The following is a 24,910-nucleotide window of genomic DNA, read 5'->3' as shown; positions in this document are numbered from 1 at the left end:
TTTAGTTTTACCAAATAACACCTTAATTAAAATAAAATATTGTGTGGAACAGGAAAATTCACACAAGAAAAAATGTTGTTTTAGAGAAACGCACAAGAGGATAAAAAATTTGCAACATCAAATTTTCTTCCTTGTTTATGGCATTAAAGAATCAATAGTATTTACATTGATCTTAATGACCAAATAAATTTAACCATTCACCATTATAATTAGGTTTATTAAATTTAAATCTTAAAATGCTTTAAATCTTTCATTTTAGAATTTTAATAGGTTTGGATCTAACAGTGAATGACCAATATGGTCATATGGTCATTAAAGAATATTAGTATTGGTGTAAATAATTTTAAAAAGTACAACCTTTGCCTGAAAGTAGAGTTTTTATAAGACAAATATAGAAAGTAAATTAATTATTTTAATAATTCAATCAATATTTTATTGATTTTTGCTACAAAAAAATTAAACTAAAAACCGGATGAAATATTTATACAACAACAACAAAGTTTTAGTCCTGAAATTATTCAAGGTCGGCTAACATGAACCATCATATAAAACCGTGAAATCAAGTCATGTCAGCGACATAAATTCTCTCCCTTCACTCTGTCCTATCCACTACCATATTTTCCTCAATCTTCAATAAACTCATATCACCCTTGATCACTTTCCCCCAAGTTTGCTTAGGTCTTCCCCTACCCCTCACCACTACATCCCTTTGCCACTCTTCAGTCCTCTTAACCGGTGCATCAAGCGCTTTTCGTCTTACATGGCTAAACCACCTTAGTCGGTTTTCCCTCATTTTATTCTCAATAGCTCTAACCCCTACTTTTGTTCTAATTATTTCATTACTCACCTGATCCTTTCTCGTATGACCACACATCCATCTCAACATACGCATCTCCGCCACTGACATTTTATGAATGTGACTGTGTTTCACTGCCCAACACTCCGTACCATATAATAATGCTTGTCTGATTGCTGTGCGGTAGAATTTTCCCTTCAATCTATTAGGCATGCCGGGGTCACAAAGGAAACCCGTAGCACTCTTCCACTTCGCCCACCCTGATTTAATCCTATGAGCAACATCTCCATCTACTTCTCCATCCGTTTGGATAATAGATCCTAAATACCGGAAGCAATCCGATGCTTGAACAACTCTCCCATCTAGGGTGATTGTCCCTACTTCCCTACTCCTATAGCCGCTAAACTTACACTCCAAATATTCTGTCTTGCTTCGGCTCAACTTAAAGCCTCTAGATTCTAAAGTTTGCCTCCATAGTTCCAACTTCCTCTCCACGCATTCTTTCGTCTCATCAACCAACACAATATCATCTGCAAACAACATGCACCATGGTATACCATCTTGAAGTGAACTCGTTAGTTCATCCATAACGATGGCAAAAAGAAATGAGCTTAGTGCAGAACCTTGATGCACTCCAATCGTAATAGGGAACTCTTCAGTCTTCCCAATACTGGTACGTACACTCGTGCATGCTCCCTCATACATGTCCTTTATGATGTCAATATATTTTCGTGAAATGCCTTTCCTTATTAACGCCCACCAAATTACCTCCCTTGGCACCTTATCATATGCCTTCTCAAAGTCAATGAAAACCATATGCAAATCTTTCTTCTTACTTCGATAGTGCTCCATTAATTGTCTCATTAGATGGATGGCTTCCATAGTTGATCTTCCCGATATAAAGCCAAACTGGTTTTCCGAGATCTTCACCGTCCTCCTTAGCCTTTGTTCGATCACTCGCTCCCAAAGTTTCATAGTATGACTCATTAATTTGATTCCTCGATAGTTGGCACAATCTTGGACATCGCATTTGTTCTTATACAAAGGGATTATGGTACTTTTCCTCCATTCTGATGGCATCTTATTGTTTCTTCAAATTTTGTTGAAGAACGTTGTCAACCATTCGATTCCTCTCTCTCCCAAACATCTCCAAATCTCAATAGGGATGCCATCAGGTCCTACTGCTTTCTTCAATCTCATCTTATTTAATGCCATTTTGACTTCACCCTTTTGAATTCTTCGTATGCTTTCACGATTTATCATATCGTGAGGAATACTTATATCTCCAACATCTTGTCCACGATCTCCATTAAATAAGTTATCAAAATAGGACTTTCATCGTTTCTTGATATCTTTATCTCCAACTAGGACTTTTTGGTCCACATCCTTCACACATTTAACATCTTACACTCAATTTTTTTTCTTAGTACAACACTAGTTTTGTTCACGGAATGAGGAAGGAATGGACTAGTTATATTTTAGGAATTTCTATTCCAACTTTGGTTGGAATTTTTTTAGTTAGGAAACTATCCCATGAAACCTATATTCCATAAGTGAAGGAATATGAATTTATTGATTCAATCGAGGAATAGTTATTCCTAATCAGTATCATCATTCATTTTTTTAAAAAATACTCTCTATCCAATTTCTCAAATCCTACGAATTTTGGCAAATCCATAAGTTATATCCTATAAAAATGTGAAAAACATTTTAAAAATGTGAAAAATATGAAAACGCGAAAACGTGGATAACACGAAAACATTACAAAACACAAAAATGCGAAAAAACAAGAAAAACAAAATGTGAACAAAAGCGAAAAACACGAAAACATGAAAAAAATGCAAAACACGAAAACGTGAATAACACGAAAAAGTGACAAAACATGGAAAAATATAAAAACGTAAAAAATGTGAAAAACACAAAAACGTGATAAAGAGGAAAATGGAAAAAACGGAAAAAAGCGAAAACGTGAGAAAACGCAAAAAACAAGAAAATTTGAAAAATATGAAAATGTGAATAACACGAAAAAGTGACAAAAAGCGAAAAATACAAAGACGTGAAAAACACGAAAACGCAAAAATGCAAAAAAAGGGAAAAATGAACAATAAAAAAGCGTGAAAGCTGCGAAAACGCGAAAATACAAAAAAAAACACAAAAACATGAATACCACAAAAATGTGATAAAACGTGAAAAATACGAAAACGCGAACAAACGAGAAAAACAAGAAACTTGAAAAATGTGAAAACGCAAAAAAAAAAAAACACGAAAACGTTAAAAACACATTTTTTCATGTTTTAACTTTTTTTTTATATATTTTCATGTTTTTCACATTTCTTCACGTTTTGTGTTTTTCATGTTTCGTATTTTTCGCATATTTTCACGTTTTCGTGTTTTTAACAGTTTTCAAAATTTTATTGTGTTTTTTCACGTTTTTCTGTTTTCCACATTTTTTCAGGTTTTCTTGTTTTTATCTTTTTTTTTTCATTTTCGTGTTTTTTGTGTTTTTTACATTTTCGAGTTTTCATGGGTTTTTTTTACAATTTTTTTTTTCTATTTCTGTGTTTTTATAGTTTATCAAGTTTTTACTGTTTTTCGTGTTTTCACAATTTTCCACGTTTCTAAGTTTTCTTTTGCGTTTTACACATTTTTTTGCGTGTTCATGTTTTTTATGTTTTTTTTTACCCTTTTTCATATTTCCTATGTACTAATATATATTTGAATAATTTATTGTCAGGTTAAGAATATCATTTGACTTATAAAACTAGTTATTCCAACTTATTTCATTCTTTTAACCAAATATAAAAATAATTATTCTTAAAAAATAACTATTCTATTCTCTCGTATTCTATTCTCAGTGAATAGTTATTCTATTTCATTTTATTCTATTCCGTGTACCAAACGGTACATCATTTGCTTTATAAACTAAAACTTGAAATTAATTAGAACCTTAAACTATGAAAATCATCAATGTAAAAATCATCAATTGAGTCTACATCTATTTTAAAATTAGAAACGGTAATTGTATATGGACTGTAATGATATGTGTTGGTTCAAAATGAATTTGAAAGAAAAAGTTCGAAATTAATGATTTTTTATTAAATCTCAATTGATGGTTTTTACTTAGAATGTATCGATGATTTTTGTTTAGTTTAAAAATTTGATAGATGGTTTTAATAGTTTCTAATCGATTTTTTTTAGAAGACCAGAAGGTAATATGTTTTTTTTTTCCTTTTATTTTTATATATATATATATATATATATATATATATTTCTACCAAAAAAAATATATATATATATTTGGTATATGACTTAAAAGGTTCCTTTTGATAGAATTATTTTTATCAAAAAAAGAATTATTAATAAATTGTTTCGAAAAAAATAGAATTAATAAATTCTTTGCTCATTATTTTAATGTAATTTACCTGGAATCCTACTAAAGGACACGGGTAAACGCGCCGACTAACAAATCCAAACAAATCATGCCACGTAAGTGTACCTTCCGATTAAGTAGGGCCGTATAAAGTTGGGCCCACCCGTTTTAAATCAAATGCCAAACGCTGATTCTGGTATTTTTCTCTCGCTTTTAAGGTTTGACTTGGCGACGCGCACTACTCTCTCGTTTTGGGAGGGTGCTGAGGCAGGCAGAGAGGAAAACAAAACTACAAATAAGCCCGCGTTTGTAGAAAAAAATAACTCGCCGGACTCCGACGTCTCCTTACTTCCTCCTCCTCCGGCGCCACCGCTTTCTATCTCATTTTCCTTCTTCGGAATAGTTTTCGCGAGGCTCGTTGATATCTCTAGCCACATGCATTTTTCATTTTAATCTGTTCTGATTCGTACCAAATTTTCAATGTGTTTCATGCGATTGAGATTCTGATTTGTTTGTTTGATAATCCTGAGGCGGAGAGAAAAACTGAAATAAGCTCGCATTTATAGAAAGAAACTCACCGGACTCAGACGTCTCGTTGCTTCCTCCTCGTCCTCGTCTTCCTCCGGCGCCATCGCTTTCTATCCCATTTTCCTTGTTCGGAATAGTTTTTCGCCAGGTTTGTTGATATCTCTAGCGACATGCATTTATCATTTTAATGTGTTATGATTCGTACCAATGCGCGCTTCGATGTGTTTCAATTCGAATGAGATTCTGATTTGTTTGTTTTATAATCCTGTATAATGCGGAAGCGGGGCCGCTTAACGTGCATGTAGGAATGTCTCCGGCTCTGTTTGGTTGCCGAGAAAATTCTATTATTTATTAATGTTTTCTGAATCTTTTTATTATTGTTAATGTTTACGCCATTTGTTTATGTATTTATAAATTCTTTCAAGATCGGTATATTCCTTTCCTGTTTTCAGTTTTTCTGTATCTTCGCTTACTCTCCTTATTTAACAGAGTAAAATATAGTTTATTACTTGGTCTTTTTAGAAATATGATTAACTGCCGGCAAAAAAAAATTATTATTATTATTATTATTTTCTTTGCATATGTCATCGCCATTGTAATCTACAAACTAATTGATATAAGGCATGTGCAGGGGTTTTCTCATTATTCAACGATAACTTACAACTTCTAGTCGTCCAGAATGGAGAGCTTCATGCCTCCATTCAAAGGAATAAAAAAAGATTTGAAAGGGAGAGCTGCATGCTACAAGGATGATTGGAGCAATGCACTTCGTTCAGGCTTTAGGTACACAGTTTTATATATACTCTTGAGCAATGTACATATATCCTTGTGAGATCTCCATTTGATAATCTTCGTTATTTTATTTTTTTCAACTTTTTCCCCCTCAGAATATTAGCTCCAACAACTTATATCTTTTTTGCTTCTGCCCTTCCCGTAATTGCCTTTGGAGAACAATTAAGTAGGGAGACAGGTAGTTCACTGAATTTACTGTTGTCATTCAAATGAAGCCGTGTTAAATCATAGCTTTTGTGTATTTAGAACTATATATCCTGACTATTATGTTTGCTTTTGTTAGATGGAAGTTTGAGTACAGTGGAAACTCTAATTTCTACTGCTATTTGTGGGATAATCCATTCAATTATTGGTGGCCAGCCTCTGTTGATAGTAGGAGTTGCAGAACCCACTATTATAATGTACACTTATTTGTACAATTTCTGCAAAGGAAGGGAAGATTTAGGCCAGAAATTGTTCTTAGCCTGGGCTGCTTGGTAAGGGAGTTCTCTCTTTTTATTCTCTGTTTCATTCAAGGTGTTCTCTAAAAAGAGGAAAGAAAACCTTGAACTAGCATTGGTCTTTTTGTTGATTTGTTACTACCTCAAATTTCTACAGGGTTTGTGTTTGGACATCAATTATGCTTTTTCTGTTAGCAATTTTTAACGCCGGTAACGTTATCATCAAATTTACAAGAGTAGGAGGGGAGCTTTTTGGAATGTTGATTACAGTTCTTTTCCTTCAAGAGGCTATCAAGGTACTGGTTGTTCTACGTGGTTTTTGGCATATTTTATGGTAGTTTGTTCGCAGTGGACTATTTATATCAATTTCTCTATATTTATTTACTATGTTTATTTTTTATACGCAGGGAGTTGTTAGTGAATTCAGTATGCCCAAACATGAAAATCCCCAAGAGGAAAAAAACCAATTCTATTGGCTGTATGTTAATGGGTTGCTCGGAATAATTTTTTCATTTGGTTTGCTCTTCACTGCGCTTAAAAGCAGAAAGGCAAGGTCTTGGCCATATGGCATAGGTAAAAGAGCTGTAGTGACATTGTTGTCACTTTAACTATGAAATAATGCATAAAATAAAATGTTTAATCTGGAATGTTTTCATATTCTTTTCTATTTTTGTTGCAGGGTGGCTTCGAAGTTTCATTGCAGACTATGGGGTTCCCCTAATGGTCTTGTTGTGGAGTGCAATGTCTTATAGTGTGCCCAGCAAACTTCCCACTGGAGTTCCCAGGATGTTACACAGTCCACTTCTTTGGGATTCTACATCAGTTTATCACTGGACGGTGATTGGGGTATGTTTAGAGGGTGAATTTACTGCTTAAATATTATATGACTAAGGATTTGACTGGCTTTCAAAGCCTATAGAATCTTATATACGTATCATTTCTGTCATAGTTTTGCTTTTCACATTACGCGATAAGTGTGCTGAAATGATGTTATTGATCAAATTGTAGGATATGGGCAAGGTTCCGGTGGTTTATATCTTTGCTGCTATTGTACCAGCAATTATGATTGCAGGTCTATACTTCTTCGATCACAGTGTAGCTTCACAGATGGCACAACAAAAGGAATTCAATCTCAAAAATCCATCAGCTTACCATTATGATATATTGTTGCTTGGACTTATGGTATTTGATGAATGCATGTTACATTTTGATTTTCCTAGGAAGTTAATTTCCCACTTTTATGCAGATTTTAGACTTGCTAATTGCTTGTTATTTATGATTTTAGACATTAATTTGCGGGTTGCTTGGACTACCTCCCTCAAATGGTGTGCTCCCCCAATCACCTATGCACACTAAGAGTCTTGCTGTTCTGAAGAAGCAGGTATCATGCCAGTTATAATTGTTTTAGCTTTGGATTACATATCAATTTCAAAACCCAGTTTTATTAATGAATGCAAACACAATTTGCAGTTAATCCGAAAAAGAATGGTAAAGAGTGCAAAGCAATGCATTGAACAGAAAGCAAGCAACTCAGAAATATATGGGAGGATGCATGAGGTCTTTATAGAAATGGACAGCGCGTCACATGTGAGTTCCCTTAAGTCTGTAAGCTTGCTTGAAGATAAATATTTCTGAATGCTATACTTAATATGGACTTATTGCAGCCTGCTTCAGTAGACAAGGAGTTGAAGGACTTGAAAGAGGCTGTGATGCAACCTGATCATGGAGGGGAAGCAAATGAAAAATTTGATCCAGATAAGCACATCGATGATTGCTTGCCTGTAAGAGTTAATGAACAGAGATTAAGTAATCTATTACAATCGTTGCTTGTTGGATTAGCAACATGTGCTATTCCTATAATAAATAGGATACCTACATCAGTACTCTGGGGATACTTTGCCTACATGGCCATTGATAGTCTCCCAGGAAATCAATTTTGGGAAAGGATATTACTGCTTTTTGTGCCTCCGAACCGCCGTTACAAGTAAGTCATACTTTTGCTTAGTTAAAAAACTCGTATAGCAAACAAGCACACTATTTCTAAGAGTATAGCATTCATAAAAGTAAAAATCTCAAACCAAGGAAATAAATTAGTCAAATAACCAACAATAGAATTGGATATTTTACTTTTCAATGTTTGTAGTAACATCTCAAGTACTTAGGTGATAAGACGGCAAATCATGCATTATGTAGGAATTGTAGAACATAGTTGTAATCTTAATTCCTCTTTTTGTGGACAGAGTATTGGAAGGTGATCATGCTTCATTTGTGGAGTTGGTGCCATTCAAGCACATTGCTATATTTACGCTCTTCCAGTTTGTATACCTTTTGATTTGCTTTGGAGTGACATGGATACCGATAGGCGGAGTTTTGTTCCCACTACCATTCTTCATTCTCGTTAGCATAAGGCACTCAATCTTTCCGAAGCTGTTTCCTCCTCAGTACCTTCAAGAACTCGATGCTGCAAGTTATGGAGAAATTGCTGGCACTCCACGATGTCGGAGTCTTGCGCTCATGGTACCATCTTTAACACAACACTCTTAATGTTAATAACTATGAAAAAGAAAAAAAAAGGTGATTAAATAAAGCGAAAACTAAACTTTTGAAGATGTATTTGAGTTTTTCTTCCAAGCAAATTATGCAACACAAAGCAGCACTACATTTTTCTGTGTTGTAAGTGTATGAGTATAAAATGGGTTATAGTGTCATAATCGTGTTATATGATATACACATGATTATATTTGATATACATGCAAGAAAAATGATAATCGTGTCAGACGGATCGTGTCTTTAAATATTGTTGTCGTATCAAAAATTGATAGCCCCAGTTGTAACTTAAACATTCCATTGGCATGTTTGTTATGAATTGTGCAGGAGGGAGAAACACCAGATACGCAGGCTGATTCAGGTGAAGATGATTTTTGTGATGGTGAGATGTTAGATGAAATGACTACACGCAGAGGAGAACTGAAGTTTAGAGCATTAAGCTCCAAGGAAGAAAAACCATATCAGGCATGAGATGCTCTTACTTACCTTTTTAATTGCGTTTCTAGAAATGCTTTTCTAAGGAAAAAAATTTAGCCTTTAATATTACTAGTGACCCAATGTGTAGACATTAAAGAAATGTTGCTCTTATTTAACAGGTAAAATACATCCATTACTCCTGAATTACAGGGACCCTAACATTAAGGCTTCTAAAACTTTATTTTGTAACATAAAAGTACTTAAACTTTACATTATCGTAATATTAAAGTCTAAATCAAAGAAAATCCATTAAAAATTTAACGAAATGATGACCTGAGATTAGGTATTTGACTATAATTATAGTGTCATGGATAAAAAAGAATCAATCATGTAGTCAAACTTATCCAGATCATCATTTCTATAATTCTTATAACAGGTTTTATAATTTAGACTTTAATGTTATGATATTGTAAAGTTTAAGGATTTTTATATCATGAAATGAAGTTAGTAGCTATAATGTTAATAGCATTGTAGTTCAAGGCATGGATGTATTTTTAACAGAATTGCAGAAATCATCAAATACTGATTTAAGAAATGTTGAAGACAACATGGAGTCACTTAATAATATTAGGGATAAGGTATCAAAATAGGCCTATGGTTTTTTTAGGAAGTACCAATTTAGGCTCCACGTGCAAAATAGCACCAATGTAGGTTTAACGTTTAAAAAAGAGTACCAATTTAGGTCTCGATAACAAAATATGACACGCCATTCATATTACTTCGTTAAAAAAGAGTACCAATTTATATCAATTTCTCTATGATGTGTCATATTTTGTTATCGAGACCTAAATTGGTATTTTTTTTTTAAAACATTAACCCTAAATTGGTGCTATTTTGTACATGGAGCCTAAATTGATAATTCTTTGGTACCTTATCCATGAGTGCAGAATTGCAGTTTAATTCTTTAAATAGGACCCTGTTCTAACAAAATATGGGACACTAAACTTGCAGGTTTATCCAGAGGGTTCTGGTACATAGATGATGGATATGGACTGAGGAACAACCTTATATAGAAGCACTGAAGCATGTGACCAAATATGATATACAGAACAAAGGAAACAACATTTGAAGATATACGCCCAAAAAAAAAAAAAAAAAACCATTAATTTTATTCTTTTGAGAGGGGGAAAGAGGAATATTGATATTTTTTAAAAGGGAATGAGGTAGAATTAATTAGATAAGGGAATGGGGTAAGAGAGAATGGTTGAAATTTATGGTGGAGAAACAGAATATATCAAACTTCGAAGGAGGAGACGAATATATAACACAATTTTATTTCAGTTTATTTCTATTTTGTTTTTTTTTTTTGGATTTTTTTTTCTTTTGAAAGCAAGGGAAACAGAGTCTGAAGAATAAAATCTGGAGGTTCTGAACATTTCATAAGTTCTTGACAGGGATAAGCAGCTATGGCTGAGCAATCTTATTGGCAGAATCACCAACAAAAATAACTTCTATGTCATTAAAAAAATCATTTTGCTTTTACTTTTTGTTAAACCTGTGATTGAGGTTTTCCTTTGCGCTATGGAGAGCCCCGAGGTTTTTCTCTTATTATAAGTAATTTTAATTCTTTTACTTTTTGGAATTTTTAGAATTTTTCATTTTTATAGTGTCAAACTAAACGTTATTGTTGTGTGACCAAAGAGATCACGGGTTCGAGTCTTAGGAGCGGTCTCTTGCCAAATAAATTGGCAGGGAAAGGTTTGCCTTCAATGCACCCTTGTGATGGGACCCCTCCCTGGACCCTCACTCAACGGGGACGCATAGTGCACCGGACCGCCCTTTTATAATATCAAACTAAACGATATTCGTTTTTAGCAAAACAAAAATCTCAGTTCCGGTTTGACAAAGTGAAAGTAGTATAAGTTTCAACAACAAAGATATCCACAAAACTCAGGCAACCATAGCCTAAATACTGGAATGATAAAAAATAAACTTAAGATGATGTACCCAAAGAGCAAGTGTATTCCTTACCAGATTACCTAATCTTGCTCATGAATCTACTTTTATTTCCTTAACAGCTTCTAATCCATTATCTATTAATGTTTCTTATGCATAACTAGCTCATGAGATTCACCTTGATATACAGCTGTAATAGAATAAATATTTTGATGGCATTAGTGTAATATCATTATATTCATTAATTCTTAATAGTCTTTTATTTCATCATTGCAGTCTATAAATAGATATTAGTAAACTATTGAGAATTATTTGAAATTATACTTCTCTCAAGCAGCCTATAAGAAAATCTACTAGAAACATTAGAAAACCTGGTTGGATGCAAGACTTTCTTACCTATGCACATTCTAGTAATTCTTTTCCATATTTTACCTTTTCTAAGTATAAACCTAACGGGGAGATAGATATTTAGATAATAGATATTTATCTAACACAGGCTGGTTGGTTGAAGTGCAACACCTATGGATCTTCTCTTGGTTCCCCTGATTCGGCCGGTTCAGGTGGTGTCTTTTGTGATAGCAAAGGTGTTGTTCAGGGAGCATTCGCATTCTCTATTCCTACTGCTTTTGCTTTTCTTGCGGAATTAAAAGCAGCTATTCACGCAGTCCTTGAAGCTTGGAATAGAGGTTTGCATAACTTATGGATTGAAAGTGATTCCATTTATGTGTCAATCTTTTCTCTTCGCGTAGCTCTTCCGTGCTTTGGGAAGTTCATCAAGATTGGATTTTGTGTCTCCACCCACATTAATTCAATGAATTTTACCATCTCTCATATTTACAAGGAAGGTAATCAAGTTGCAAACGTGTTAGCTTCTTTTGGAGTTTCGTCTACTAGAGTTCTTTGGTGGGATTACGCTCATTCTTTTTGTTGTCGTCTTGTCTGTAATAATCTTAATGGTGTGGAGAACTTTTGTTTTGTTTGATTGCCCTCAGTATTGTCACATTATTTTTTTGGTTCTCTTTTTTAATAATATTTTTTTAGGCTTGTGGGGTTCTCCCGGGGTACCGAACTAGTCGGGATGTCTGGGGTTCTCTTCGCCTATTTGCCTAGCTTTTACTATAAAAAAAAGGGTTAATTACAAAAAACTATCCTGTGGTTTGACCGATTTGGAATGTGGTACATGTGATATTTTTTGTTACAAACAGGACCTCGTGGTTGTCACCGTTAGCAAAATCAAGGAAACGGCAGTTTGACTGTTAAATCGCAAGGGTATTTTCGGAAACAATTTTTTTGACTTTTTTTTTACTTTTCTCTCTCTCCTCCTCCTTTCTTCTTCCTCAATATCGATTCTCTCTCTCTCTCTCTTCGTTTCTTCTTCTCTCTTCAGTATTCATTCCACCATGTCCACTTCTCCTTCCTCTTCTTCTTCCTTTCTTCTCTTCTTCCCCATTTCTTTTTCTTTTTCTTCTTCTTCTTCCCCATTTCTTCTTCCCCGTTTCTTTTTCTTTTTCTTCTTCTTCTTCCCAATTTCTTCTTCTTCCTTTCTTCTCTTCTTCCCCATTTCTTTTTCTTTTTCTTCTTCCCCATTTCTTCTTCTTCCTTTCTTCTCTTCTTCCCCGTTTCTTTTTCTTCTTCTTCTTCCCCATTTCTTCTTCTTCCTTTCTTCTCTTCTTCCCCATTTTTTTTTCTTTTTCTTATTCTTCTTCTTCCTTTCTTCTCTTCTTCCCCATTTCTTTTTCTTTTTCTTCTTCTTCTTCCCCATTTCTTCTTCTTCCTTTCTTCTCTTCTTCCCCATCATCTTCTTTTTTTGTTTTTATTCTGCAAATTCCAGAATTCTGGAAATTCCAGAATTCTGGAATTTACCAGAAATTTAAAAAAAAAAAAAGGAGAAGAAGAAGAAGAGAGGAGGAAAAAGAAGAAAAGAAAAGAAAGGAGAAGAAGAAAAAAAAGAAGAAAAAAAGAAAAGAAAGGAGAAGAAGAAGAGATCAATGGAAAAGATGAAGAAGAAGAGGTGGATGGAGAAGAGAGATCAAATTTCCTAAATTACCCTTGTACCACGTCAGCTTTTTAACAGAATTTTGACCGTCTCCTTTATTTGTGTAACGGTGACAACCATGAGGTCCTGTTTGTAACAAAAAATACCACAGGTACCACATTGCAAATCGGCCAAACCACAGGGTAGTTTTTTTGTAATTAATCAAAAAAAAAAGAAAAGAATGTAGATGGCATCCTAATCATGGCATCATATGAGCAAGACATTGCAAATGTAAAAGCTTTCCTACATAAGTTGTTATAAAGGAACTCGATCTTGCAAAATACTTTTTTGGTATAGAAATTGCCAGATCATCTTATAGAATTTTGCTTACTCAGTCCAAGCAGATATCAGATATTCTGGTGGACGCAAAGACGAATGAGGCTACTACTGTGGAAAATCCCATTACACATGTATTATATTAACATAATCAGGTGAAATGTTATCTAATCCAACAATGTTTCGAAGGCTAGTTGGGAGACTATTATATATGTAGTTTACCGGGTTTGATCTTACATTTGTAACTCATCAACAGAGCCAATATATACAGAGTTCATGTAGGGGCGAATCCAGGATTTCTTCCCCATAAGAGCAAACAATACAACTAAAATAATTTTTATCCAAAAAATAATAAATAATAAAAACTAGAGATCAAAGCTCAAGTTCAAGTAAAATAGTAGTAGAAATATAAAATCAAAATTCAAGTGGGAGCAAAAAAAAAAAACCAAAGCAGAGAGACAAAGATTGGAGATGGAGTGTCGGACCAACGATCAACGATCCGACTACAGAGGGATTGGCTGCCGATTTTAATTTAATCTTAGTTAGGATTAAGGATTTCAAATTAGGTTTAAGAAGAAAGAGGAATTGAGGAAGAAGTAAAGAGATTAAAGAGAGTAAGAGAGACCGATGGTTTGTTTTAGGACCTATTTAGTTTTACATTTAAATATTTACTTTTTATTTTTTTTATTTTTATTGTAAACAAAACGACGTAGTTCTAATTAAATAAAACGGTGTCGTTTTGCTTTAAAACAAAATTAAAAAAAATAAAAAGAAAATATTAAATTTAAAACCATTCTTCATCCTCAATTATAGAACCAGTAAACCCTAAATCTCCATTGATGAAGAGTCAAAGTTCTGAAACTTCAAAATTAATACCTGAGTTTTTAAAAAAATACAAATGTCAGTGGAGCCAACTGCCCCAGTGCCCCCATACTGGATTCCCCCCTGAGTCCATGTATACATAACTTGCAAGCTGCTCAACAAGTGTTGAGATATCTAAAAAGGACAATTAACTATGTCCTTTTCTATTCGAGTTCTGCTGATGTAAACTTTGTTACTGTATACTGTGATGCGGACTAAGGAAAGTGCAAAACTACGAGGAGGTCTTTAACATGTTATTATGCCTTTCTGGGATCCTCTATGGTCTCATGGAAAATAAAGAAACATGTTGCAATTCGGAGATCATCCACTGAATCTAAATATATAAGCATGGCTTCTACTAGGCGTAGGCTAAAACGGATTACATATCAATTTGCATTGTCATAGCAAATCGATTATTGCTCTAGCTCAAAATCCAGTCTTACATGATAGTAGTAACATGTTCATATTGATTGTCATCTTATTAGGGGTAACAATTTCTGACATGAAAACACGATTTACAGAGACAACCCGACTGACACGACACGATTGACACGAAAATCATTTTTCTAGCATTTATAACATATAAAACCATATGAAACATATATATGAGATAACACGATTTTGACACGAAACACGAAATTGCCACCTCTATATCTTATGAGAGAACATATCTCTTCTAGCTTTATTCAAACACCACATGTTCCAACCTCACAACCAGTTGCGTTCACATGGACCCTAATGATCACGTAAATTTAGTCATTCACTGTTAGATCTAGACGGATTAAAATCCTACGGTAGAGATTCAAAACATTCTAAGGCTTATATTTAATCCGTCTATATCTAACGGTGAATGACTAAATTTACATGGTCATTAGGATCCATGTAAACGCAACTGCCTCACAATAGCTAGCAGATCTCTTCACAAAGTCACTCCGTCTTGAGCATGATGTCAGTCTTGTCCAACGGGAATAACAAGTACAACACCAACTTCAGGTTGAGGAGGGGTATGAAAACTATACTTTACATATACTCTCACTCAAATCACAAACAATCTCAACCATCCATTCACTCTTCTTTTCTATTATTTGAAACAAATCCGAGTCATCAGTTCATAACAAAATTGCTTAGTAACAGTTTCTATTATCACTTAATTTCCAGCTTGTATATATGCATTATTGTGTGATGGTTTGGAATAACACAAATTGATATTTGCCTATTTTAAGTGTGATCATTTGGAATAAGACAAATTTAAAAAATTTAAAAAATATACTATCTATTTTAAGAGTTGGATAAAAAAAATTCAAAATATTTCGCCGAATTAATAAATATTATCTTCAATTCTAACAGAAAATATGAAATCTTTTTTTTTAACAAACCGATATGCAATTGGTGCAGAATAAGGAATAAAACATCTATATTTTACAATAATGCCTGAAATTGATCCAACTTGACAACATTAGGATAAAATTGCTCTTGGCCGCCAACATTAAAGATAAAATTACTATTTGAGTGTAAACATTAGGGGTATTTTTGTACCTTATCCCTAATTACAGCCACAACGGTAAACAATTAATAATAACTATCAAATTAACGGTGCATCAAACAGATTCTTAATACACATCATTTTGAACTAACTAATAGATGTGAAGGTTAAAATTAAAAAAAAAAAAGAAAAATAATTGATACTTGGAATTTATTTTGAACCAAAATTTTCTACCAGCTTCATTTCGAAGCCACCACCATCCATTATTCTTCACATATTTCTCTCAATTTTATACAACACATCCCGGGATAAGAAGTTACAAACAAAACTAGCAAAAATAATACAACAATGTGTCATCATACGGCAAACCTCCAAATCTATATAATTTCCTACTCCAGCACTGTTCGTGGGTCGAATTAAACCGGACTTAACAGATTATATCTAAAAAATTCAAACCCGACATAATTTAAGTGGAGTTGGACTGACATAGCTCGGGTTTGAAAATCAAATTCCAAATCCAATCAATAGATTTAAAAATATTTTTCAATAATGAATTTATACTTAAATTTATAAATATAAATAAATAATTAATAATAATATGGTGGATCGGGCTGGACTAGTGCGTCTTATATTTATAAATTTCAAGTTCAACCCAGAGACTAACCGGGCTTAGATGGATCTAGACCGAGTCTAATATCATTTTGTCTTGTCAAGTCGATTTATTGGCGTGTGGCGAACGGGTTTGGACCCGTGAACAAGTCTAGTCCTAAACAAGAAGAAGGTAATCACCATCTCTAATGAGTTCAATATCCTCAATTTCAGCCCCTTCTTTAAGGAGGACTTTGGTGGGTTGGAATCCAAATTTTATGAAACCAAGTTCGAGTAGTTCTTGAAGTGAATTTGGTAACTGAACAAGCTTTCCATCAACTGAACCATGTCCTGGGCAACTTATAGTCACTCTAGATTGATAGCTCGGAACCGGAAGACCAGCAGCTGCTCTTGGGGTTGGGGATGGTTGTACTTCGTTCTCAACTGCCAAGGTTCAAAATTTAATCTGTTTTAACTACAAGTTTAGTGATGAAAAACTTGAATTTACTTTAAACTAAATTGTACCAACATACAGTTGATGGATATAGGATTCGACTCTCATGATTTACAGATGCTAAATTGATATTTTTAGTATTTTTATATAAAAAAAATTAAAAACTACACAATTTCCAAAGAATTTTAGCGTTTCTGACGACCAGTGAATGTTCAAACCCCCTTCTGGATCTGTCCCTTAGAACATCTACTCTTACAACAACCAAGTTTAATTTTAAGGATAAGTTCAAAAGATACTTTCTAATGTTCTCGTGGAATATGGTAAACTGCTTGAAGTATAAAAAGTAAATCCAACCTACAACTTCCCCTAGCTAGACAAGAACGACACTGTTTTGGTCTAGGCCGGGGGAAAAAATCACAGTCCTTCGTCTTGTGGGGCAGAATTAACACCCCATCGATAAAGATTGAGAAGTGGGCAGGGACAGAACTACCCCTGTAAGGGTGATTCTCAATGTGTGCCGGTATGCCAACACTCTATGCCCCCTGCCTCCCTTAACAATCATGTTTTACGGGTTCTATTACCTCGTTTAAAATTGCTCCACGATGCGTTATCAGGATCCAAAGTTATTCCAAGTTAAAAAAATTTAAAAACAAAATTTATCATTTCTTGCATTAGGAGGAAGTATATCATACTTCCCCCAAAATATTAAGCTCAAATTTGGACGAAATCCTTAATTCTAACGAGTTTTGGTCAGCTTGTATGGATTTCTAGTTTCCCATCATTCTATATACTAAATTACACAAAACTATATTTTGGGTCTAAAGAAGTATTATTTTTGTTACCATAAAATTACATTCACAATTTTTCGGCAATTTCAATACAAACATGCTGACTAAAATGGCTCCGGTGATCAAGTTTAAAGCAACGCCAGTCACTATAAGCACCAGGTGCTTGCAAGACCCGTAAAAGAAGCGACATGTGTCGCTTATCTGACAAAAACGACGCTTTTTCTATGGACCCTTGCAAGCATCCATGCTTATAATAATTTCATGTCGATTACACTGTCAAAACTCTGCTGCTAGATCAAAATTTATTGATACTCCTAAAATTTTTGCTAGCAATGTGGCACTATTTAGACATGAATTGTTCAAAGAAATAGACAATCAATTCAAATTTTAACACAGGATGTTGATTGATATACCTGCTTCTATTAGCATTAAAATTGTAGGAGAGTTGCAAATATGATTTTATTGGAACAAAAATAAAAATTTAATTATTTATTGTACAATTTGAAGTTTTGTGACCAGTGAAACATTATCACTATTTGTGCATTTAACCCAAAATTGATCTCTAGGACTTCTTAGAAAGAAGCTCTTGAACAATTTAAATAAGTTGACAGACTATTTTGTTCAATTTCAAGAACAGTTAAATTGATTTTCACAATTTTAATAACTAACCGAAAAGCTGATGTGCCGAGTCAATCTGAAATCCTATTTGCAAGCTCATTGTCAAGTAAGATTCTTCCTTAATATTCCCTTTTAGTAATCACCAGTGCATAAATGTAATACTACAGTGACTATCAGTGCAATTGACTATTTCTTTTTCATTTTATGTACTAACATATGGCAAAGCCTGAACACGTGGTAGAAATATTGATAAAGAATATTACAAAGCAATGAGCTGATACGTACGACTTTGAGTTAACTCGCCACATCAGCGTTCTAGTTGGTTTTTCCCCGTAAATGTCGCTACCGGAATTAAATTTTAGTGATTTTGTCAATCACAAAATTGGCATTAATGATGACAGATGCTATACCGCTGATTTATTTCGCCGGTCTTGACTATGCTATGTTATATAACTAACAGAAATTCGGAGTATGATAAGTATGAGAAACAGAGATGAATTCATACCTGATGTAGTAGTAGCAGCAGACATGATCCCAAAAAGGGAATTCTGAAAATTGTCAACTCTTCTCCTTTGTCTACTATCAGCTGTTGTTGGTGTCCTTATACGAAGAGATGGTGTATCAAAACCAGCAATAGATGGTATTGTTGGTTCACTACTATATTTAGCAATAGGCTTCCCAACATGTGAAGCACCACCACCACCACTACTCTGTTGCCTATGCATTGTAGGAACTGTTGCTGCTGTTTTTTTTATCTCTCGCACCAAACTCTGAATCTCTTCATGCCCCTGCTGATCTGCTAAATCTCTTGCTGTCCATCCATGGACATCTGGTAAATCAACATCGGCTCCTACATCTAAAAGGAACTTAACAATTTCAGTGTTTCCTTCTGATATTGCTGCATGAAGTGGTAAAGTTCCACTGTTTGCAATCAGGGTTACATTTCCACCACAACCAACAAGTTTCTTCAGTAAATCCAAATCGTTTTGCTCGATTGCTCTCAACGCATATTGACCCACATCTCCATAAGATATATTTGCTCCATTGTCTACAAGAAGTTTAACCACAGTGTCATGCTTCCCCTGTAATGCTTCCCAAAGAGGAACAATGCCTTCTGAATCTGCATAATCAATAGTTTTTAGATGTTTAGTTCTTTTCCTCGCACAAAACCAGCATTGATATTACACATGGAAGATTAACATTGTACCAAATAAATAATGTAAAGTTCATGAATTTTTATGTCATAAAATGAAATTTAAGGACCATATTCTTAGTAACTATATAATTCAGGTTGCCATGGATATATCCAAATAAGTATAATAGTACAAACGGGTCTCAGTAGAGCATATACCTTGCTTGTTCGGATTTGCTCCATACTCTAAAAGAAGGATAACACAATGCTCACTCCCATTTAAAGCTGCTATGTGCTGTTGCATAGAAGATCAAAGTAAAGTTCCAAGTTTAAACATGCGTCAAGGAATTTCTGCATACAACTAAATCATATAAATGTAATATTTACATATTTATGGATCGTAAAAGTTTGCTTACCAATGCAGTTCGTCCATTGTTATCCAATTCATTTGGATCTAAACCCCGTTTAAGCAACTGAAGCAACAACAGATCATCACCTCTCATAGCAGCAAAGTACAAAGTAAGAGGCAGATCCATTCTTCCCCGAGCCAGCATGAGCTCTATCTCACCCAAAATCCTTTGTGTCATTGGATCCTTTGACTCTTTCAGATGCTACAGAAACCAGAAAAAACTAGTACATAAATAAACTCTAGTCAAATTAGTAGACATTACCGTCTGAAGAGATTACTGTTGTTATTTAAATTTGTGTAAAATTCCAGAAACATGATAGCGATTACATTCTTTTCCTGTTACAGGTTAGGAGTCCTCAAGAAACTATTTTGCTAGCCCTAATTAAGAGATTGATCGATGACAACTAGGTAAGCAATGGACTAGTTATGGTTCAGTTTGTAGATACTTTCATACTGGAGCTTTCAAAATGATAAGTATTTGGAAAAGACGGTCCCTGATTAAAAGAATCACTAGATAAATTGCAATGTTACTTCAAACAAGAACAATAATGAATAAAATATAATACTATTAAGGGGAAATACTTTAGTAGTCCGTTACTTTTTACCTAACACACTGTTTAGTTCCCCTATTTTGAAAAACACATTATAAGATCCCTAACTTTTGCCAATATTAACCCTTTGGTCCTTTTGTCTAGTTATTTTAGACTTGTAATCGTTATGTTTTAGCATAAACAGATATATATAAAATAACAGAGTAACATGATCAGCTTGTATTGTACTGTGGTTGTCCTAAAAGCTAAGATATGTTCGGTTAAAAATCTAAAAAAATAGATAAAAGGACCACAAAGTTAATATTGGCAAAAGATAGGGATCTTAAAATGTGTTTTTCAAAATAGGGGGACTAAATAGTGTGTTAGGTAAAAACTAGGGGACTAATAAATTATTTACCCTACTATTAATAATATTTCTAAGCTACTGACCTGAAGAAGATTGTTCACAATCATAGTTCCATCTCCAACATTTGCCTGTAAAATATTTAAAAATGCAGTTCGGTTCAGACGCAGCAGCTGACTCAATCGTTTAGTCCTAGCTGTGAACAGTTGTGGCCTGTAACAAACTAAACCAGTCTCACCGACAACATCTCCTGTTTTTGCCTCACCAACAACCTGCAAAGATACATTGAAACGGCCATTTTTGTTACTGCAGTAAGGAAGCTTCCGTTATTAGTTTTCCAAGCCAAGATGGTGAAGAAAATATCAAAAGCATTTGAATAGGGATACTTGCCTGCTCTACTCCATTTCTTTTCACAGTAAGTTCCTGCAGGAGAAAAAATCCTATAAGAAACCCTGATAATAATAAATATTTATTATCTTACAATTATACATAGGCATAGCAAAAGGGAGACTAGATTTTCCTTCAAGTGATTTCATCTTTTTCTTTCAAGTTATTAACTTTTCAATCATCCATATAGCAAATTGTTAGGGCCCCTAAAATATACCGGCCATGAGGGTTTGTTTTAATTGTACTGAAAAGCCGGAAGAATTGATAGTCATGATAGAAGGACCATTTCTGAGCAACAGGATCATATATTATGAAGAGGGTGAGTCTGAAGGATGACCTAAAAATCCTGGAGAGAAGAATGTAGCACTAAAAACACAATTATTTTTTTTGGACAAACCAATTCATTTGAAACCCCAAAGGTCTCCCTTTTCTGATTCAAATGCGAGACATTACCAAGGAGAAATCTTAAATAAAAGACAAGTGAAAGTTATATACTTACTAAAGCACCAGTCACCAATATATACATATCTGTGGGTGCTTCGTTCTCTAAAATCACATCTTCTCTAGGAGGAAAGTACTCGGCCTTCATCTCAGTAACCTTCAGATATCAACAAGATAGAGTTCAGTTACAGTACCAAACATGAAAATTCAATTGATTGACATCTGAAATGTATACTTCCTCATTTAGTCATGAAAAAACAATTTTCATCTTCAACAATAATCGATGATCATATTTGCAACAGAAAAATCAAACATCAGGGTCAAAACAATTTTCCCAAAGGAACATACACTCATGACCTTTTGCACCTACTATAAGAGACTTAAAGTGTTTATAGAAACCATTAAAGAAGAAGCAGGGAAAAAAAATAACCAGTTGGAAAAGTAGGTCATTTGATACTCCTCGAAACAAGTACACCTTATCTACCAAGGAATAAAATAGATAGCTTGCAATGCTTGATCGAATAGCCTTTGGAAGGGAATCAATAGTCTCTTGCTGATGCAGTCCCTCTGAATCAGTTCTGTACTTCAAACTCAAATGAGCAAGCATCTGATCTTGCAAGCGAACAGGTAGATGGTTCCTCTGCCCAAAACTTGATGCAGCTTGGATAGTATCTCTCTGATACATGAAAAACTCCAACTCAGAATAATAAAATAAGTAAATAAGTTTAAGGTGCTTCAAAATGAAATGAGAATTAAGAGGGAGCATAAACAAGAGATGAAATGCTAAAGCTGAAGTTACAGTAATTTGAAAAATAATGTCTATTATGCTCTAAGAACTCTCAAGCAACGACTCAATACCTATGATCTCAAATTCTACATACATGAATGGGAAAACAGACTCTTGACAGAAATAGAAAGCTTTTTAATCGGTGTTGAATCAAATTTATTTTGTTTAGAAATCGAAGGACCTATATACTGAAGCAGAGCAGTTCATATAATAGCAGGTGTTCTTTTGTTTCTTTTTCAAATAATAAGTAGCTTCAAAACACGCCCAATCATATTTTCAGAACAAATTTGTAAATAAGTAATGTTACAGTTTACTTACAAATTGCCTTGTTCGACTAGTTGCATGGACAACCAAGTTTGTCATGTTTCCGATCAAATATGATGTCAATCCCAAATCAATCATCATGTAGATCATGACAAATATCATCTCTTTTTCAGTTACTGCATGAAGATCACCATAACCAGTGGTAGTAAGTGTGGTTATAGACCAGTAAAGTGATGTCACATAACGGACTGATAACGGCTCCTTATGATAGTCCTCCCAAACTAAACCAATCCATGATTTTTTGGTGTCTACATTTGCTACACCAAGACGATAAAAAAAGCAACCAGCAACGTTGATTACGAAAAGGGTAACCTACAAAAACATTTAAAGCCTAGTAAGAGATAACTATAAACTATTTGAAGAATCTTAAAGCGACATCGAAAAATAAACTCACACATATCAGCTTCAGGCATCGAACCCAGAAGTAGCTATAGTTCCTATCTTTTTCCAACCTGATAAAATAAAAGAACAGTGAGGGCAACAGTTAACAGTTTTAGTTGTAGTCAAAATAGAAGTAAGGAGTAGATGATGGGATGGTGGGGACATGAATGGTTAAAATTATGTTACGGTAACTTTAAGCATAATAGGAAAATTTAAGCACGAAACCGACCAAGCACGAATGAATGGTCTCAATGGTGGGCACACAATGTCAGCTTTTCAAAAACACAAATTTTTACAGTCTTTTTTTTATTATTAAGCAACTGGTAACGGACACAGAAGAAGCCTGACATCCCAGCCAGGCTGGCACCCGGCAACCGCAAAAACCCGATCCAAAGAATACAAAGGATGAAGAAGTCGGGCCAAAGGCTCTGAATCTTCTCAGGTAGTTTTTAATGCTTTACTAGATCCATGCTCTTTGTTTTTATCTCACAATACTTTTCTAACTCAAGTACAAAACAACTATTGCTTTTGCCATTGCATGGAACGATTAACAACTCGATTATTCTGGTTAGTGATTAATAAAAAAAAGACAGCACTTGTAGCCTAGCGAGGCCTTGAAAATACGCTCTTTTTGTTGATAGTCTGGTTAGCTTGTGCAATTTGGATCTTCCTCGGACAATTTGTTAGGTGTTCAATAAGACTCTCACCTTCACTGCACAGATGACCAATTATACAGGATTTTCATGCATATAGAAATACTAAATTTATAGCTGCTTCATTTGTAAATAGGTTGGTAGTTCTTGATCTCCATCTATGGGCATTACATCTTTACAATTTTTATAATGCTAGTATGTTACATTTATCAGTTTAACAACTTAGATATTTGTTGGAATCTGGTGTTAGTTTCCTGCTTCTTGCAAATTTTTTACAGTCTTTAGGTGTGAAAGAAGAGATCAAATCACTAATAGGATTGAGTCAAAATAAAAACGATATTTTAATGAAACAATGAATAGGCAATAGAGAAATTCTGATATTAGTTTACCTTGCGAAAAAGCGACTTACTCTCCTGAGACGCCAAAGGCGAAGCATGCTAAAGTATCCATATGGCTGTAATCTTTGGGGCAGCATATACCTGATAAGTTCAGAAGGAATGATGGAGACAACATCGAAGATCAACCAGGTTTTTGCGTACTTCATTGCAATTTGTTTTCGATTATCAATGAGAAGATAAGTATTTTTATCAAGGTATGCCAAGAAGAAGGTCATAACAATGTCAACTGCAAAAAACGCATTTACAACATTATCAATTATAGCAAGAGGTCCAAGCGGTTTCTCTAAGAATCCAAATTCGAACGGGGATGCCCATGCTGTGTAGAAAACTAGAAACACCAGGAAAATCTCCCAAACTCTGCAAATAGCGTTTAGATTCAGCAAATGCATATATTAAAAAAAAATTAAACGATTTCATATAAACATATAACCAAACAATAACTTCATATCATTGTATACGATCATCATAGACTGAGAAAAACAAACTCCATATGAAAAATCATAAACGCATTGATGTCCCTCTGCATTTACATTCGAAAGGGGGAAAGAGAGAGAGACCTGTAACGAGGATCGAATGGGGAGATAATGAATCGCCGGAGCTTGATACGGAGATTAGAGCGAGCGGTGGCTCCAAGAGAAGGGAGAATTTCACCAGTAAGACTATAACGACTTACATCATCAAAATCTTTCTCTTGACCTTCAATTGTAAATAAAGCATCATCGTCTCGAGTTTGTCCACAAATAAACGAAACGTTTCTCTTCCTCATCATTGACACTAGGTAGTTTTCAGGAATTTGGAATCAGGTGGTCCGCCATTGTTAATATACACTAAAGCTTCCTATTTATATTTTTCTCTTTCTCTCGCTCGCTCGCTCGCTCTGTTAGTGCTATGGTCGTTATTCTGTTGCACTTTTACAAAATTTCTAATCCCTCCAAAACTCTACCCCCTAATTACTCTTTTGCCCTTCTTATAAGGGTAATATATATATATATTTCATTTTCGCGATGCAGCGTGATTAAAATTGCCACGCCTTCCGATCTCGCGTCCGATGATCGGGAAAATAACAAGAAAAAAGAGATGGGAGATTTTAGTGGGACAATGACAAATGTGCCCTCAGAATTTACCTACATCCGGTGATATCCTTCCTTTGATGCT

At 34.4% G+C, this 24,910-nt stretch overlaps 2 protein-coding genes across 2 annotated transcripts; one reads left to right on the top strand and one right to left on the bottom strand.

Moving 5' to 3' along the window:
- Positions 1 to 4,394: 4,394 nt before the first annotated feature.
- LOC136202751 (probable boron transporter 6) lies at positions 4,395 to 10,522 on the top strand. The gene is made up of 14 exons (XM_065993594.1): positions 4,395 to 4,842; positions 5,326 to 5,477; positions 5,582 to 5,664; positions 5,770 to 5,962; positions 6,084 to 6,222; positions 6,334 to 6,499; positions 6,606 to 6,772; positions 6,935 to 7,108; positions 7,212 to 7,307; positions 7,397 to 7,513; positions 7,591 to 7,910; positions 8,167 to 8,443; positions 8,801 to 8,938; positions 9,902 to 10,522. The coding sequence occupies exons 2-14, from the start codon at positions 5,374 to 5,376 to the stop codon at positions 9,926 to 9,928; spliced, it is 2,001 nt and encodes a 666-aa protein (XP_065849666.1). The 5' UTR covers positions 4,395 to 4,842; positions 5,326 to 5,373; the 3' UTR covers positions 9,929 to 10,522.
- A 5,488-nt stretch (positions 10,523 to 16,010) lies between these two features.
- On the bottom strand, positions 16,011 to 24,648 carry LOC136203459 (potassium channel AKT6-like). The gene is made up of 12 exons (XM_065994619.1): positions 24,313 to 24,648; positions 23,747 to 24,112; positions 22,718 to 22,775; positions 22,318 to 22,635; positions 21,643 to 21,888; positions 21,271 to 21,369; positions 20,775 to 20,807; positions 20,471 to 20,656; positions 19,498 to 19,692; positions 19,301 to 19,376; positions 18,455 to 19,069; positions 16,011 to 16,533 (listed from the first exon to the last, which is right to left on the bottom strand). The coding sequence occupies exons 1-12, from the start codon at positions 24,522 to 24,524 to the stop codon at positions 16,268 to 16,270; spliced, it is 2,670 nt and encodes an 889-aa protein (XP_065850691.1). The 5' UTR covers positions 24,525 to 24,648; the 3' UTR covers positions 16,011 to 16,267.
- Between the last annotated feature and the right edge of the window lie 262 nt (positions 24,649 to 24,910).

The sequence above is a fragment of the Euphorbia lathyris genome, chromosome 8, assembly GCF_963576675.1.
Source record: "Euphorbia lathyris chromosome 8, ddEupLath1.1, whole genome shotgun sequence".
NCBI classification, from domain to species: domain Eukaryota; kingdom Viridiplantae; phylum Streptophyta; class Magnoliopsida; order Malpighiales; family Euphorbiaceae; genus Euphorbia; species Euphorbia lathyris.
Note: the sequence above shows the minus strand (reverse complement) of the source record. Positions and strands in the feature narration are given on the sequence as shown.